Genomic DNA, 18,788 nt, shown 5'->3' with positions numbered 1-18,788 from the left:
CTTTTCCGAGGTCCTCGCGCATCAGTCCATTCTTTTCTCGACTTCTTTCTTCTTCTCTTTTAGCCCGCAGTCTCACGAGCTATTTTGGCAATTCGCAACACGCTCCCCCGAAATGAGCGCACCATTAAACGCTCATTCATTCTACAAGTTCTAAGGGGTGCACAAGTTGCACTGGCCGCTTCAGCACTTGTGCACCCGGCAAGGCAACGGAGCATGAACGTACGACTCCGTCCCTTCCGTGAAAAAGCTCTTGGACACGTCCTGTGCGCCACAAATGTCATGGTGTCTTTTCCTCTTCTATGAGCACTAAGTCTCCAGCCTGTATTCTACTCAACTGACGGTTAGGCGACTCGTGCACGGACCGCAATTGAAGAAGATACTCGCGGCGCCATCTAGTCCAGAAGTGATCTAGCTGCCATTGATGGTGCTTCCAAAAACGAGTGAGGTCGTTGCTGGTGTCGATTTTTGTGTCTCGTTCGCATGATGTTGGAAGCGACGTCAGGCGCTTTCCGGTCAGAAAGTGTGCAGGAGTTAGCACTTCCTGCTCACCTGAAGAGGCATGCAGAAACGCCAGTGGTCTAGAGTTGATAATGTCTTCCGCCTCATGGAGAATAGTAGTGAGTTTCTCGAAGTTGTAGCGATCTTTTCCCAAAACTTTCCGGAGGCAGGTCTTCACCGCTCGCACCATCCGCTCCCAAAATCCTCCCCACCATGCCGCTCATTCCACGATAAATTTCCATCTTATCCGATGCTTCGAGTAGTGCTCCTGGACACTTTTGTCTCGGATTGCATTCCGTAGGTTGCAGAGATCTCTCGATGCCTTTTTAAACGCTAGGGCATTGTCTGTGTAAACAATCCTGGGCAGTGCCCGTCGTGATGTAAATCGTTGAAATGCCATGATGAAAGCCGCAGCCGATAGATTTGAGACAAGTTCAAGGTGAACTGCTCTCGTAACCGCACAGGTGAACAGTGCGATGTAAGCCTTCTCCTCGGACGGCTGGGACTTCACAAACAGCGGTCCGGCAAAATCTATCCCAACCACTTCAAATGGAGCGGCTTCACTCACTCGCTCCTGTGGAAGTGGTGCTGTGGGAGCAGAGGCCCTCTTTGCTCTCAGTCTAGCGCAGCCATTACACCTGTGTATGATCTTAGTTGCCATCTGTCGTCCCCTCGGCACCCAAAATCGCTCTCGCAATTGTGCTGTAATGTCCTGGATACCTCCGTGGAGCGTTCGTAGATGACCGTCGTGCACACTCAGCTCTGTAAAAGGAAGCTCAGGAGGAAGTAGGAGTGGGTGTTTAACTCTCAACGTTTCGTTAGCGTTCTGGAGTCGTCCACCAACCCTCAGAAGTCCGGTTGAGTCAACGAAGGGGCTTAGTGAGTGTATAGTAGATTTTTCATTGTTCCCTTTGTTGTCAGAAATATCTTTCATTTCTTGTGCGTAAGCCTCCATTTGGGTTCGGGAGATCCAATAAGTCTCTGCTCGCTCGAGCTCCTCCGTTTTCAAAGGGCCGTGATGTTGGTTCTGTTCCCTACAATTCTGGGCGAACCTCATCACCCAGGCAGTGATACGAGGAATGCGTCCAAGTTTGCTGTAGTCTTGTAACGCCAGGAGGGGCGGCTCCCGTTCTGTAGTCGTTTGGAGCGCATGATGCACATGTCGCCTTTCGTCTTCAACAGCCGCATCCGGGACAGTCTCAGTGGTAGGCACACCGGGCCAAGTGTTTTCATTCATTGAAAGCCATGTCGGGCCTTTCCACCATACTTGACTTGTCAACAAGTCTTGTGCGGTTATTCCCCGTGTTATTAAATCCGCTGGATTATCCACTCCAGGGCAGTGTTGCCAGCTTGACGGTGTCAATTTAGCTTGGATCTCAGCCACCCTGTTTGCAACAAAGGGCTTCCATTTGTTAGCATTTCCCTTTATCCAATGGAGAACGATAGTACTATCTGTCCAGTATAACGTGTCCTGACAGCTCAAGATGACTTTGAGGTAATGCCCCATTCGTCTCCCGACCACTGCCGCCATCAGTTCAAGTCGAGGAAGTGTGAGCCGTTTAATCGGTGCTACACGTGACTTTGAGAGTACCAGATTTGCATCTACTTTCCCATCTCTGTCCTTGACTCTCAAGTAAGCAAAAGTTCCGTAAGCCAGCGGGCTTCCGTCACAAAAGATGTGTAGCTGTAGTGAGTGAATGCAATTGCTTGGAGCCTTTATAATACAGCGACCTGTCACTACGTCTTGTATACGCTGTAGTTCAGAGCACCAACCTTGCCATTGTGACTCCAGATCGTCTGGTAGATAATCGTCCCAGTCAAGGCCCCTTTCCCAAATGCGTTGGAATAGTGTCTTCACTCTCATTACGTATGGAGCGATCATCCCCAACGGGTCGAACACTCTGGCTGCTGCTTGCAGTACGTGACGTTTGATTTTCTCGTTCGACGTGATGAAGTTCAAGATGTTAGTGACGGGAATCATCAGCTGATCATTGTCGCGTCTCCATCGTAGCCCAAGAACCGTCTTAGGTTCGGCGAACAGTGTATCTGAACCTTCCTCAAACAGGTTTTGCAATTCTCTTGAATTGGTCGACCACTTCCGGAGCGTCATCCCTGCATCCTCCAAAATTAGTTTTGCTCGGTCATGTATACTAGCTGCATCTTCGGTAGACTGAGCCCCGACCAACAAATCATCGACGTAGAATGATTCTTGGAGGAGCTGAGCTGTGCTCTTCCACTCTTCCTTCATGTTTCGCAGGTGATGGAGCAGCGTCGCAGTAAGAAGGAATGGGCTAGCGGATGTTCCGAAAGGAACGAGCGTCATTCTCCATTTTTCGATTTTCGGAGCTGTTTTCAATGAGCTCACCTCGTTCTCAAACCAAAGGAAGCGTAGTGTATCTCTGTCTTCAGGTCGTACACTGATCTGCAAAAACGCCTTCTCTATATCCGCTGTAACGGCGATTGGATGCATACGGAAGCGTATCAAGATCTTGACAAGATCAGCGTTCATCTTAGGTCCTTTCTCAAGGTGTTCGTTAAGGGAAGTAACCCCTGGCTCATGCGAAGACGCGTCAAAGACTACACCTAGTTTTGTGGTCTCCGATTTGCTTCGAACCACTGCTTGGTGAGGCATGTAGTATAAACGCTTACATGGAGACTCGATATCTGATGATCTTGCGGGTACCTTCTCCGCGTGTCCGGCGGTGATGTAGTTTCTGATGACTGTGTCATAGTCCTTCGCAAGAAGCTCGTTTCGCAAAAGTCTTCTTTTCAGTCCTTCGAGTCGTTTGACAGCCATCACTCGGTTGTCCTTGAACTCCCCTGTGTTTGGCATCCAAGGCAGGCATACTTTGTCGTACCGTCCTTCTCACTTCGAGATCGTTCGACAGAACTCTTTGTACACTGAACTGTGTTCTTCATTTTGAGCACAAGGTTGGTCTGTTATTCCTATACTCTCCAGTTCCCAAAAACTGCGCAGCGTCAATTCAGTTTGGTTGTCTTCAAACGCTCTGATGTTCAGAACGCAGGTCGTCGTGGTGGCACTGCAGGTCAAGGAACTTTGAGTGATATAGGACCATGAAAAGTCCAGCCAAAGATGGTATTGGTAGCTGTCATCTTTTCGTTGTTACAGCACCGTTGTACTTGATCTTTCGTGAGCTTCCATAGCTGATCAGATCCAATAAGCATGCTTATGCCAGGTACAGACGGCATGCCTGGGAACAATAGTTCGTCCGCGATGTGCGCTTTTTTCTCCTCGACACTACGAAGAAATTCATAGTCTGTTGGCACTTGCGTAATGTCCTTGCAGATGAACGGTATTTCTACCGCCTCAAGGAGACACTCAGTCTCACCATACTGACTACGTAGTCATACTCGTAGGATTCGCAGTTGTTGAGCTAGGGCGTTTGGGTTCCCAAACGTATTCAACCGAAGACTTGTCTGTTTCAGCACCTTGAGATTAAGTTTGCGGGACATATCCTTTCGAATGAATGTCCGCTGGCTCCCTCCGTCGATGATGGCACGGAAATAGCAGCTATCGTTGTCTGTAACAGCCCATGCACGGAATGTTTGGAGAAGAACGTCGTTGTCCAGGCAAATATCTACCTTTTTGGCGCAGGTGTTCTGCACGCTTGTAATCACGGTCTCTTCACCAGTACCTTTTGAGCGCGGTTTCCAGTTGGGGTCACACATTGACGTGACATGTCTTCCGGAGCAAGAAGAACATGTGACCTTTCCACGACAGTCCTTTGCTCGCTGTCCCGTCTTAGTGCATCGAAAACATCGCATGTCACCGGATAGTCGCGTTTTCTTTTGCCCAAGGGTAAAACGCAGGTCTCAGTTGAGTGCTTCGTTGATTTGCAGAAGAAGCAACCAGGTTCCGTGTTTGTCTGCAGCACTGCAGCTGCTGGCTTTCTGGATCTCCGTGCTTGATCTTTCTGATTCTGTCTCGATGCTATTCTTGTCGTCTCAGTTAACCCGGCTCTTTCTCTATTTTCCACCTCGGCCCGAAGGAAGCTCAGGATCCGTGAAAGCTCACCATCAACAAGCGGAGCTGTTGGGATGGTGCTGGCCGACATAGCGGAGCTGTGGCTTGAAGCTTGTGCTGCTTCATGTCTTTGCTGGACGGCTTCAGTCGACGTTGTTGGGTATGTGGAGCTAGTTCGTCGGTAGTAGTCGACGACTAGGTCTTTCGGTAGTACTTTTAGTATAAGGTCAGCCATCATCGTGGAATACGTGTCTGACCCAACCCCGAGAGCCTTCAATCCGCAGATGTTTATCTGTAGGTGGTCGTACATTCGTCGTAGACCTCTGGTGTCGTTTGATGAACTGACGGATGGTAACGTCCGCAGTTTTGCCAGATGGTCTTGTTCGATTCGTCGTCTGTCTCCGAATCGACCAGAAAGAATCTCTATGGCGTCATCGTAGCAGGCGTCAGTGGCTTGTAGCCCTGCGATCGCTGCAGCTGCTGGTCCGGTGACAAGAGTGCGCAGATAGTGAAACTTCTGGCAGCGCGGGACGCTCTCGTTATCATGGATTGCACTAGAAAACTGCTCCCAGAAGCTCTGCCATCCACCAATGTCGCCGTTGAACGTCTGGAGACGTAGCTTGGGAAGCTTGACTCCCGTGGCTCTATTAGCTTGTGCTGTTTCTCCGGTCGCTGTTGCTGACTGCGTCGACACCGATGGCGGAGTCGGCGGTTGTCTTTCCTTCTCCCGGAGGGTAGCTGCCCTACTACCCAGCACGGCGATCATTCTCGTAGCCTCGTCATTGTACTCGACTACTGCAGTGTATTCTGCTACGAGGTCTCCATCGCTGATGTGGTCTTCGGTCTCGGTATTAATTTGACGGAGCTCGTTTTTGCTCGTAGTCAGTCGTTCGAGCAGCGATGTCGGAGTAGCCAGGTCTGCAGTTTCAAGAACTGCAGTAGCTTCGTTGATGAGCCGAGTGTTTTGCGAACGTCGGACGGTGCGCTTCGATTTCAGGCGTTCCATATGTATCTGTCCAAGATCCCACAGCAGTAGAGTGCAGTCGATCGGCAACGTTCGGAGTTCCGCTTACGCTGTTCGATCCTCAGTCCCGGGTTTCGGCACCATGTTGTACTTCCAGGCAGAATACTTCGTTCGAGGTTGTTTAATCTAATAGAAATACACTCATTTACGGACGGGATTTTACATATGTACAGACAACTGTCCAGGGGAAGTTTTTCCGAGGTTCTCGCACATCGGTCCATTCTTTTCTCGACTTCTTTCTTCTTCTCTTTTAGCCCGCAGTCCCACGAGCTATTTTGGCGATTCGCAACACCTCTTACTCTGAACCTTCGCTAACCGAACACAAAGCGCTCCTGTACTCGTACTACATTGTCCGGTAACACCGAATGAATCATGAACACGTCACCCTAGCGTCGCAGAACGCAACCGACACTTGAACCCACAAACAGTGAAACACAGTGACCCCCCAAAACACAAAAGATGTCGCGAGTCCCACCTTGTTTCTAACACTGAATCATCGCTAAGAGAACACTATCATCCTCTCTTTAAACTGGCAATTCTAAGACTGGTAAACCAGTGTGAACCATAGAAACTCACGTCACCCTAGCTTCTCGGAAACAGAAACACAGTAGACTCATAAGGTGATCACCTTTTAGAGGCCTAGGAACCGTCTCAGTTCAGGACTTAAGCAAAACGAAGGTTTATTAACAATGTTTCCATGGCTCAAGATTGTCAATGACTCTTTATCAAAGCGCTTGTGATCATTCTTCTCCCTCTACTCACTGAGGTTGAACTCCACAGTGGCACACATTTGTTACAATCGGCGATATGCTTTAATAGTTCCAAGTATATGGGTCCTCGTTGTTTATACATGTTTTGTGTTCTGCCATTCGATCATTTATACATCGTTTAGTTTATTCGATATAACATCTTCCACAAACAAAGGATATGTTATATATAGTCTCTGATACACATTCCACAACCTTTTCTTTTTGTTGTTTAAGACAAACTGTACTTGGTGTTGCAAAAGGGATCATGCGGCTCAGCCTATAATCTGGGCAGAACGCAGTGCCAACATAAAACTTGTTGGCTAGCGCTTTGATGTTGTGGGAGATTTTGTGAAAGTATGGAAAGACTACCCACTTAGGAGGTTTAATGTCGTTTTTAGCTGTCTTTTTCGGAAATACCAAATACAACAACTGTCTTAAACTATATTCCTGGGGAATCCTGCCATTCTGAAACGTTTCATAAAACGATGAAGAGATTTAACTATTCGAATGGGAACAATACTTTTTACTGCTGCATTGACTAGATTCCGAATTAAGCCTACTTTCACGTGCTTTGAATGGCAGCTACTGAATGAAAGAAGTGGTGTTGCTGCGGATTTTTTATACTCCCAGCAAAGGGTGGTGCACGAAAACATCCGATGTCAAAAGCCCCGCGGCAAGCGCCCCGCCATTTTTGACCCGCTTTAGAAATCCCCAGATTCAAAAGCCCATGACGAGAATTCTCCGAGTCAGGTGACAGGGTCCCAGCGTGAGGACGGAGATTGCTGCTTCGAACTAAGAGACATTAAGTGAGCCCGCGAGCTTGTGTAACGTAATCATGCCGTACCCGGGACTCCTGTAAGGAATAACTGCATAAAGCTTCTCGTTCTTGAGGCTTGCCCTGTATACATATACACGTCTTGTGACGTTAGAAGTGACATCAAATAGGAAATATCGGTCACTGGAAAGATATTTAGAGTTATATATCTTTTTATGGGTAATCACTCAACAAAAGCTTTCGTCCACTCTGAAGCACGCGCGGATTCACAATTCTCGCAAATTGGATTCTGTCAAAACTGTTGACCCGCAACTCATGCCGCCTTACTTATCATGTGCAGCAGCAAACCCCATTTTACATTTATACGTCGTTCTGAAAATTTCGTATTCACTTCGGTAGATGAAGTCTATAATTTTGCGTCTGAGTATACTTCTCGACAGCGGAGTGCGTCGCTGGTTGTGCAGATTTATACAATTGGCCATTTGTACCTACATCATTCTAAGTTGTTCTGCGGCTCAAGATAACCTCATTTTGTTGTTTTTTTCACTTAAAATACCCTTCGTAGATCCTCAACGGATTAGGTTAGGACATGGAACAATGCTGGTGGAAGCACGAAGAGGGTAGGACGGGGGCAGTGAGGACGGGGCTTTGGGCCCCAGGGAGATACGGAACGGGGTAATTGAACGCGGGGCTTCCGAAACGTAGGGCTAATATCGCGGGGCTTTCGCGACAGGGATTCTGCACGCGGGGCAATTGTGCTGCACCCCCAGCAATGACCTGCAGTAGTTTTGAGCTGAAGGTCGAGATACTGGAAGTGGTCATCTTCCGGCCTTTCTAGGGAAAACTTTAGCTCGAAAGCCATAATAAAAAGCGATTTCTCTAGACAATATGCGAGAGATGTTTGTAGTACATACCAAAATATCGTCTACGTATCTCTTCACCAATACTTCGTTAGGGGAGCTATCCTTAACGTAATCAAAAAGTTTGAAATCCGAAAACCTTAGAGAAATCTAAGGTTTCCGGATGCTGGGGACCACGGCTGATCCAATGCACACACCATGGTGTTAGATAATATTACGACCATCGTACTGTACAATCGCTGAGTTTATGAACACCTCCAAGATCCTAAAAGCTCAGGAACTGATGTACCCGACAGAGCATAAAATCTGACCAAAGGATCTCCCAAAAAACTATTAACCCTAGCAAGCAGAATCTTGGGTTCAAATGAGTAGTAGAAATCTTTTACGTCTAACGAAAAAAAAACAAAAAACGTAGAGCACTTTTGATGAAATGGTTGTAAGTAACCCACTAAATCATCGGAGCATCGCAAAGACAAATCCCGGAGAAAAGCTCACCATAGAAAATATCACCGGAGGTAAGCTCACCGGACAAAGGCTCACCGGAGAAAAGATTGCCCACTTTTATGCGGTTCAGGAGAAAAGCTCACCAATATTTTGACAGAGCTGAAAAAAGCTTACCTCGAATTAAATTATTATGTAAAGTAGTCGTTATAATTTAAATTGCAGTGGTGCTGCCAAAGTTTAGGCTTCTCTCACACAAACGGTACAACGCGCAACGGAGCTGACGCGAAGCGATATTTCGGATTTTACTTAAAGAAGGGGTTGATCAGCGTCAAACTTTTATCGCGTAATTGTGTGCCCCAAATGAGCAATTTACACCACACTGGTAGTTTTAGTAGTAATTCTTAAAATGTAAAAAAAGTTCATCGTTTGTCTCTGTTGAGAGTGTCACGCAGTGTACACACTTCAAATCAGTTATACCAAAACAAAACAAAAATTAAAACAAATATTTATTTTATTTAAGTTAAATTTATTTTATTGAAATCAGACTAATATCACTGTTGCCAGAAAATATTGGTACTTTCTCAATATATTCATTTTAAGCACGGCAGGTTTTCGTATTTGTTTTTCGATCAGTGGAAACAATGAGAAAAAGAATAACCGCAATTATAAAAAAAAAAAAAAAAACTTTTGTCCCTGAAAACACCGCCATACTACAACAAACACAGCTTAGTTTTTTGTTAGCGAAAAAGCGGCATTGGCTCGTTTTTCCGCGATCAAGCTTAAGCCCTCTCTGGTTGTATCCCCCCCGCCCCTGCCCCCCCCCCCCCCTCCCTTTTTAGAGGTAAAATCTGAAGTTTTGGAATAATTCGCGGGTTCTAATTTTCGCGACCATGTTGGGATCTCAATATTGATTTTAATGCACTCACATTTTACAAGAATTGTTCGTGGGACCTATTTTTCGCGAATTGCAGGCGATTCGGGAAATTAGCGAAAATTAGGTCCTCGCGAAAATAAAGTCGTTACAGTAGAGGTCGAGGAACTTCCTCTACTATGACAAGAAAACTGTTTTTTTTTTCCTCCGCGATCAGTGCCACCTATTAAAGACCGGTGGGTTAATTAAAAAAAGAAAACTCATCGATCTTGATTAAGCCTTCATGCTCATTATGACAAGCGGTAAACCATATCATTTACCGCAATGATATGAAGCTCTAATAATATTTTACGTGAGGTTATAACTTGATATAAATTACCTTTTCAATGGCAGCAGCTTCCGTGTCAATGTCCATCCAATAAAACTTGTGTAGTGTACGCTCAAATTCCAAATGCAAACTACCAGCTATCTGTGTTACCTGGGGGAAATAAAAGCAACATTTTTTGAAATACAGTTTTTAAGCACTGTAAACAAAATTGTTATATTTTACTTCACTGTTCTAAAAAAAGGTTTCCCAACAAAATATGGCGTAAGATTTGTTTGCAATTAATGTTTTGACATAGGAGAAGTGTGCAGGGATGTTACAAAGTTTGTGAACACTAATGACTGGCAAATGTGTACCATCGTAATGGTTCACAAAAAAAGACATTTTTTAAGAAAAGTTAGCTGTATGATTATAGTTCTTGTCTCATAGATGAAATTATTAATTACCAAAATTTATCCTACATTAGTGTTATGTACTCGGGTCCAATATAACATTGATCGTAGTATAGCCACAAGCACAAACGCCATTTTCTTTGCTACACGAAATGTATTAAAACACTCCACATCTTCTTTTAGAAAAGCTGTATGTCCTTTTTTGGGGGAAAGCAACTTTTTCGCAGTCCGTCCTCTATAAGCGCCGAGAGCGTGGCGTGGCGCCACCTGACGGTACTATCGTCGTGACGAAGAGTGGGAGATCCCGTGACCGTTTCCTGCACTCAGTGGCAAGGGTAGAGCATCACGGTCTTCTCTCTTTTGAATACTACGGGTGTTTAAGGCTTCTTTGTTTTACTACTCGAACCCGTCAAGTTCCTGAAACGGCTACCGTACGAGTGCTTCCGAGGAGCCGGTGAGTCGGCTGCAGGCAAGCGGGGAATAGGTCGCTACTCGGAAGTGCGGCGGCGTGGACTAGATGGTACTGGCCAACTTGTCGTTTTCGGCGGGTGTCTCGAGCACCGCAATGGATGGTGACGAAGTGCGACCTGCCGTTGAAGGTACGCGAATATTTTTAAACTTCTGTATGACCGGGCACCCTGTTAGTACAACTGTGTACCCCTCTTCAGTTGTGCTGCCTGTAATCAGCATCAATGCGTTCGTGAACAAGGGCCACCAAACATCCCGGCTGTTGCACCAGGGCGAAGGAGTTCTTGAAGCGGGACACGTGTTCTCCTGCAGTATCAAAAAGCTGGATAAGGACTGCTACGGGTTCATTGGATTCGTTCTCCACATATCGGTACTCACTTCCGACCCGCACGAGCTGGAGATAACACTGAATGGAAGCATGATATGATGCACGGATGCGTGGCATCACTCTCTGCGGAAACTTTTCGTGTCTGTCACTTACGAGCAAAATGCGAGAGAACGTCGATCTCTGACGTGCGCCAACGAAATCCCCCCCCCCCCCCCCTCCACACACACATACACTTTTGTGGAGGTTCACTAAAAAAAAAGCTCGAGGTACACCTAAGCATTTCTTATGAGTTGTGAATGCGAAAGCATGCAAGCCGCTCGTCCGCTCCCTTTGTCGTCTGCTCGTCCGCTCCCTTTGTCGTCTGCTCGTCCGCTCTCTTCGTCCTCTGCTACGTACTAGCGCGCGGGCGCTTCGGGATCTCGGAGGCCATGGCGCAGCGGCCAATGGGAGCCCCGTCGTCGCGCGCCAGCCAGTAGAACCAAAGGCGAAATCGCGGAAACTAGGAGCCGTTTTCGCGATTCAAACGGATGACGTCAGCTCGCTCCATGAGACAGTTAATGCTTTAGCATTAATAACTTCAGAGCGCTCACCGAACTACTTCGCACCAACCACATACACGAAGCTTCATCTGGAAAGTGCTTGCTGCACACTGTTGAACTCTTAGAGTTTATTTTGCTCATTCTCAATTTCACAAGCCACTCCACTCCGTGCGCAGCTGCTTCTTCTTGCGGTGGATGTGGAAGCTGATGTTTGGGTAGGTCGCGTAACTGCGGCATTGCGGCACCGAACAGTACTTTAAGGGCTGTTTATACTCCGACGTTGAGCGCAGTGAACGCAGCGTAGCGCAGAACGCGCGCCTTTCATTGGCCGGCAAATAGAAGCTCGATATCTGCGACCAATCATTATCTCTGCGCTCTGTGCTACGCCACGCCCGTCGACGTTACGTTGGAGTATAAATGTACCTTTACTATTCTCCCTGAGCTGGACAGCTGCCGAAGCCGATCCACGCGAGTACTGATCAGGCTTCAAACACATAAAAAAATGCGAAAGTGCCGAGCGAACGGTTTCCGCAGACCCCGACCAAAGCAAGGCGGAATAGCTAGCTTTATCACGTAATCCCCCATCCTACGTCACGGTCGAGTGATCGCAGCGCTCTAATCGGTCCCGCTCGGGGACAATGGCTGGCCCACTTTATTTGTTAATTCCAGCCATGTTATTTGCGTCTCAGTCACCCTTTTTGTGTGTAAGCTTTTTGCGAGCACTTCGGAAAAGGTAACAGTATTTTTTCTTCTCTCCTGAAAGGAACGAGCTGTACATTTATTGGGTTCTATGTTTAGTGGATATTGATAGAGGCCATAACACTTCGCTAGGTGAAGCTCCAGGAGGATTGCTTAGAAAGATTTCAGGAGCACCGCCGGGACGAAGGGATGTTGGTGGAGAGTGGTTGTGTTGTAAGGACTTGGATTGGGTTGTGTTACGTCGGTTATGTCGGGTTGAAAAAGGCAGCAGTTCTCGGTGGTCGGTCGAGCAGGAATGGTAGGAACAGGGGTTGCATTGTCCGGATAGGGAAGGAGCTCCTGATGAGCCGGCTTTAGCCGATCTACAGAAACGGTTTCAAGAAGTCCGTTGAAGTTAATAATAAAAATATTGTCTACTCTTTAAAGTACTTTGTGTGGCCCAAAATACAGCTGTTGATGAGAAGTTCCGTCTGTAGAAAAACATATCTGCGTGCAGGTACAATGGCCCCTCGATATTTTACACTGCAGTTGGATATCGCGCACGAAGCAGCCTGGGTCGGACATTTGTTATTACAGAACTTTGCTGACCCGTATAAATCATAGGATAGGTAGCCAGCTCTTCGAATCCTCATGTAAAGCATTCTCCGGGTAAGTGCAGTGTTGAACAGTATACCAGCTCGGCTGGTCTGTACCAAAGCTTTGTCTTTAGCGCCGTTCTGAGTTCAAGGAGGACGCCAGCTAAGCTGCCGTACCACCTGATTGGATCCGATTGTTTCATACGTGCGACATCGGGTCAAACTTGGAAGCGCTCAAATGAGGCCGCTTGCCATGGAATGGTAAGCTGTGGTACAAATACGGGTCGCTCACAAGGGCGAACGCAGATGGTGTAAAAGTGCCGACTCAAACTGACGCTTGCGACCCTTCATGAGAGCGGATGGAACGCCAAATAAATAAATACTCTCTTGAACATCTCATTGCACCACTAAGGAGGCGTCAAGCTCTTTGTGGGTCACTCAATATAAATATAAAAACGTTCAGCCTTTCCACTTTGGTGAAGAAGGAAGACCAGCGAAGCTGTGCTATGGTAGAAATGAAGTAATGGCCGGCCGAAAGTCGGCAAGCCAGAGAGGATCGGCTGGAAAGGTTGCCACGATCTATGAACGACGGCGACAACCAGAGTTTTGTGTCGACATTTCTGTGCGGATGGACACAATCCTGGGAACCTAGCCTTTAACAGCTCCGTTGTAAAAAGAAGGAAAAAAATGAAGTGCGAGCCACTTCCTCCGCTCGAATATCTTGGATGGGGAGCGCCTCCGGCCAACGGGTGAAGCGGTCGACACAGGTAAGGATGTAGCGACACCCTTCAAATGGTAAGAGGGGTCCCACAAGTGTATAGGTCACGTGACGTCAGGTCACGTGACTTCAAGTATTTTGCTAAATTTAGCGGGGCACCGGAACTAGTGTTTAGGTCCCGTGACGTCCATTTCCCCGCTAAGTTTATCGGGCAATGCACAAACGGACGAGCAGAGCCGAAATTTCAAGCTCATAAATCAAAACTGGAGTGATTGGCGGGACGCTGCAAAACCCAAAAATATCACTCACACAACAATATCTCATACTGAATCTGTATTTTTGGAAAAGAAGTGAGCGATTGAACACTGCCGATGAGGCCGACAAGACATGTCACATCGCAATTTTCATTTCCTCTCTTTTTTGCTTCGTACCCTCGAGCAAATGAACCGAAGCGAGAAACAGAAAAGTGAGACCACTTCCCCTCATTCTCGAGTGTTGGAAGACAATCGTGACGACACATTCCTTTCTTGATCGCACCCTTCTTTTCAAAAAATACGGCCATCCGTTTGAGATATGGATGCATAAGTGATGTTTTGGAGTTCGTAGAGATCCCGTTCAACGCTCCTGCGGTCTTATATCGCGAAATTCAAATTTCGGTTCAGCATTCCTTTAATAAAAAGACACCCACAAATCAAAACTTATTGAACGACCCTCGTATATGGCGACGTGTTTAACTTAAGAATAACTTTTAAAATTTCAAAATTTTCAAATCGTTCTTTACCAAGTTTTTAAAAGGTTTCACTAGCGCTGTGTGCTTCAAGACTAATCATTCAATGATAATTGAATACTGTGCAAGATTGCTTAATCTCTAATGAACATCCAGTTATTAAGCAGCACTATGATTCTAGCATATCTGAAATACATATTTGTTGGTCGAGGTTTTAATGTATTACGTTATGTGGAGTAAGGAAAGAGCGGAGTCTTTATAAAGAGACCCCTTATAGAGAGATAAGTTACGATTGCATAGAAGTTTGTTTCGCATAGTTTTTTTAACTATACCCGTAACTGCGCCACACATAAATTAGTTCAACATTTTTCATTACTTCAACTAAAGGAATGATTTATAATGTAGTCATTAAGATTGGTTCATGCACAGTCTAAACTATTTCTAACACTTACCTCAGTTTTCGCTTCCTGATCGAAGTATTTACGAACGAATATGTTTTCAACAGCAGGTCTCATTATACCCCCATTTTCAACTAAAATATTGAAACAAAGCTCATCTCTAGGAATAGACACAGGATTTTCATTTTCTTTCTTATCTTGAGTGAACAGATCAAGGAACATCTTTTGTCCATCTCCGTTCGTGAATTGTGCCAGATCTCTGATCAATATCCATCCGATAAGGTCCTCCAATACTCGCCTGCGCTTTCCAAAAGAAGCACATATTAAATCCAATGGGCAAAGCTTAATGATCGTTACAATTAAAAATCACATTTTATAAAACCTAACGATTAGTGTCTCACTGCTAGTCAACATGTGTCATACAACTTACGGCTGAAATGCGATACTTCAACAGAATAGCGAGAACGCAATATTATATCAAAATGAGCTGTTGGGCTTGTAAGTAGGAAGGAGCCAGAGGTAGGAAAGGCGTTCTTTCCTATCTCTGTCTCCTTCCAGTTTTGTCTTTGTGCTACATTGTAAATACGTAATATCATAATTGGGCTAAGATTTAACCATATACATTGAGAGATCAACCACAACATTCAAACAAAAAGTACTTTCTGGTGTGCCCTAACTCAATTTTTATCTTCGATTCCGGTTTATTGATACCTATAGGGTGACAAAAATATTCTATTTTTATGTAAAAAGAGCGCAAAAAATGGACGCCAGTGCCTATCGAGCTAATGGTATTAATTGAAAGGGTATCTTAATCGTCGGACTTAGCTTGACAAATTTCGACGGGTATTTTTCAAAACGTCGCATTTGCATTTCTCCCTTTCTTGTTTCGCCCCATTCTCGTTTGGTACTTCGCGTTTGAACCTTCTCAAAACATCCAAGCCGTTTTTTTTTTTTTTTTTTTTTTGCATTTGGGCCTTTCCGCGGTTGGTCTCGTTCGCACAAGGACCGAAAGGCGCGTGGTACGTTCTCAACCATGAATTGGTTCCGTCGGCTCGTAGCGTACGTTGTAGTCCAGTTTAAGGGAAAATAGAGTGCTGCGGATAGGGTTGTAGGGATAGAAGGCGGCGAAATTCGTAATGCACCACCCGCCACCCGGAAAACGAAAGACATGCGAAGCCGTGCTTTGGCACAAAAACAATTTTTGTTTTTTTATTGTCCAGCGCCTGCTACCACTTCTGGACAACCAACGAGCGGGTCATGACCTTCGCTGCATGTTGTAAGGACGGAAGGAACGTATTTCAAGTACTATTACCCAAACCGCGGGACTAAAGCACATGTGCCTGTGTATGTGAGCGCTTGCGTATAGGCGAGTTGGGAGGGGGAAGAGGCGGACTTAAAGAAGCTTCATCGGGGGTATGCGGTGACCCAGCAATAGCACCGACAGCTCGGAGTGCCCTCATTTATTTATGCTTTTGATTTAGGATGGAACGCGAAGGATGTAACCAGAACGAATCTAATGCGGCGGGCTCAACCGAGAAGCACAATTTTAAAATGGTTCTCTTGAGAAAGATCAAAAGAGGGAGTCGAAAAAAGAACGGGCCCAAATGATAACCACCCATTTCAACATCTCTTTTGCTTCTGTGAAAAAATTATGATGGCCTCCTTGAAGATGTGCACACTTAGCGCTCTTGTGGAGAGCTAAATGGGGCCAGAAGTTGCGTTGATAAACTTTTAGCTAAAACACGTTTCCCTTTATTTGAATTAATCTCGGGGTGCATGATAAATTTAGTCATGTTAAGTATCACCATATATAGTGCCATTTCTCGATAGAAGCACCGAACTTGAATTTCGACACGACAAGGCCACCTGCGTCATCGTAAGGCGTCCAAAGTTTAAAGTTTATAATGCACCATCAAGGCGTAGGTACGCTTTTGCATTCAATTATCAAAACTGGCTAATCAATTTTGAAGCAATTTCCAGTTGCGCTTACGCGTCTACTTGCGTCAGGTATTCTCCAAAAGGGTAGAAGGTTTCCACATCTTTTACTAGGATAGCTTGTTCGAGACTAAAGTTCCATGTCTCTTCAGGTATATCTTTTCTAAGAATATCTGAAAATGAAATCTGTAAAACCAGGAGAAAATGTTATTCATGACTTTCCTATCGGAATTTGGACGAAACGAATTCACTTTAGATATAGCAGACTCTACATGCTTTTGTGAGACAACTTACTCACTCCTTGAGGTGTGCATTCTAGTGTGCTAAACGTAATTCAGATATAAGTGCAAATTCCTTAAACGTGTCGAGGGGATTAATACCTAGACAATTTAAACAATCTATAAATTTGCAGAAACTCGATTTTGTCCGTTTCACTTAATTTTAATCATGGTGAAAATAGCCAGTTCAACGACTATAGCCCGGTCGAATTCAAGCCGTTTTAAAATAGATTTTACCAATTCAGAAACCTTCTTGAGGCTGACTGTTTTAATGCACAATATGCTTATGGGCTGAATTCTTGCGATAATCGTTACGTTTGAGCGTCATGACAAGCTGTTAGATGCAGGCCCAGACAACATTAAGCATGCATAGCCTAAGGAAAGCAATGCATAAGCGTTGAAAGTATACAAAAGCAATCTTGGTCATAATTAAACATAATTATTTGTGGCAAGATTTAACAAGAAACGCAGTGGGAATCAATCCCCGCAACGCAACATCTGCCAACAGACTTTGCTCGGCGTTACTAGAAGACGTGAACGTGATAGCATGCACTTGGTCTAACTATGCGTCAAGGGAGCCTGCAGTATTAGGGGACTGTCGGCGCTCATAACTGGTTTCTGAATGAAGAAGGATAGCCCCCCATGTAACCGTACGACGGTACGAGTGCTGAATAAATTTAAACTTGATTTGATTATTTTTGATAAACAACGGGAGTGCATAAGTTGTCGCGCGTGTAACACTTTCAAGATCATCCAAAACATCGCGTAGCAAAGCATAGCAAATCGTAATGCACGCATAATGCATGCAAGACACGACGCGATACAGCGTAGTAAGCCAGCACAAAACCCTAAATGACATCGCTTTTTTTTAAAGAAATGTTTTTCTTGTGCTCCCTGGATTAATCAGAACAAGAGACGTTTAATTTTAGAACTCCTCACACTTATACATCTACGTTATACATTGGAGACATCGTTTCTCTTATGAGTTGTTTGCATCATATTGGTACATGAAGGTAGTTATATCATCTAGTAGCAAGCTGCTGTCAGCCGCCTCGGTGACTCTGAGGCGAGAGCGCTGTGTAAGCGAGCTTTCGGTTTCACGTTAAAAGATCCCCAGGTAGTCCAAATTAATCCTCAGTCGTCCGCTGGGGCGTGCCAGATGCCCGTCGTTGGTTTGGCACATGAAACCCCCAAATTTTATTTTTTAGAAATAAGCTCCCCCATTTTACTTTACTGAAGTATCAGTCTTGTTCAAGAAATAGATCTTACGTTGCTTAAAATATCCGTATAGTTTGTTTTTGTTATACTTTTTAAGTTAAAAAAAAAGATTTCAAGCAACCAGCCCCCTTTAATATTAAAATGTTAGGAATCAAAGGGACACCTCCGCTTTACTATATGGATGTAGAGACACGACGTTTGCTGCCAAGATACTTTTTGTGAAGAGGAAAAAACGCACATGGGGAAAGATGTCCTCCAGCTCCTCAAAAGTAACTACCGATGTCTTCTGAAAACCATGATTTGTTCTTGATATCTGTAATAAATTTAATAGGTTTATTTAAGTGAGAATATACCCATATATTTTAAAAAGCAAAAAAAAAAAAAACTTACCGTTGCCAGCTCTACCTCCAAAGCCAGCATGTCGTTCACTGTATCAAATACTTCCATTACGGACATCCATGGCCTGAGTGTTGAAATGCAGTACATCGCGTAGCGGGCGTAGCCTCGTAGCCTGGCAAATTCAACATTTGCGCAATTTGAGTCCATCTGTGCCATACGAATGAATAGGTAGTCTTGCTGCTCGAGCTGGGAGAAGTGACGAAGGGATTTGTATTTTAGTGATTATACTCATATCATAGCTAAAACGGGCATAAGTGTTGGCATTGATAGGATATATGCTTATTTCCGTGGTGTATCCCCTGCACATTTGGAAATATGGCAAATTTATTTTATATTTTTGAGATGCTCCTTGGATTCGGAAGAGAGAATTAAGCTAATTGACGAAAATTTTATTATTAGTAACTTAGTTCAAATATCTATAGACACGAATTGAAAATAATACTTCAAACGTTCGGATTTCTTTCTCTATCCCCACCATTTATTCGACTTGGGAAAAATCATAATATATCTTCGCTGTTGTTTTTGATTTGAAACTATTTGAACAATCTTGAAATGTTCACATTAGAGAACACTCTCTATTATA

At 44.9% G+C, this 18,788-nt stretch overlaps 1 protein-coding gene across 1 annotated transcript in view; it reads right to left on the bottom strand.

Annotated features, from left to right (window-relative positions):
* The window catches only part of LOC120843394 (neprilysin-1-like), a 105,496-nt gene that overhangs the window by 40,881 nt on the left and 45,827 nt on the right, over nt 1–18,788 (bottom strand). The window contains exons 5-9 of the mRNA XM_040214764.1: nt 18,197–18,391; nt 18,045–18,119; nt 16,366–16,496; nt 14,430–14,673; nt 9,586–9,684 (exon numbers count right to left, since the gene is read on the bottom strand). Of these exons, the coding sequence (XP_040070698.1) occupies nt 9,586–9,684; nt 14,430–14,673; nt 16,366–16,496; nt 18,045–18,119; nt 18,197–18,391 (744 nt within the window). The remainder of the gene's footprint in view (nt 1–9,585; nt 9,685–14,429; nt 14,674–16,365; nt 16,497–18,044; nt 18,120–18,196; nt 18,392–18,788) is intronic.

Source organism: Ixodes scapularis, unplaced genomic scaffold (assembly GCF_016920785.2).
Source record: "Ixodes scapularis isolate PalLabHiFi unplaced genomic scaffold, ASM1692078v2 PGA_scaffold1__304_contigs__length_218370807, whole genome shotgun sequence".
Taxonomy (NCBI): Eukaryota; Metazoa; Arthropoda; class Arachnida; order Ixodida; family Ixodidae; genus Ixodes; species Ixodes scapularis.
The sequence above is the reverse complement of the archived record's forward strand: the minus strand, read 5'-3'. Positions and strand labels throughout refer to the sequence as shown.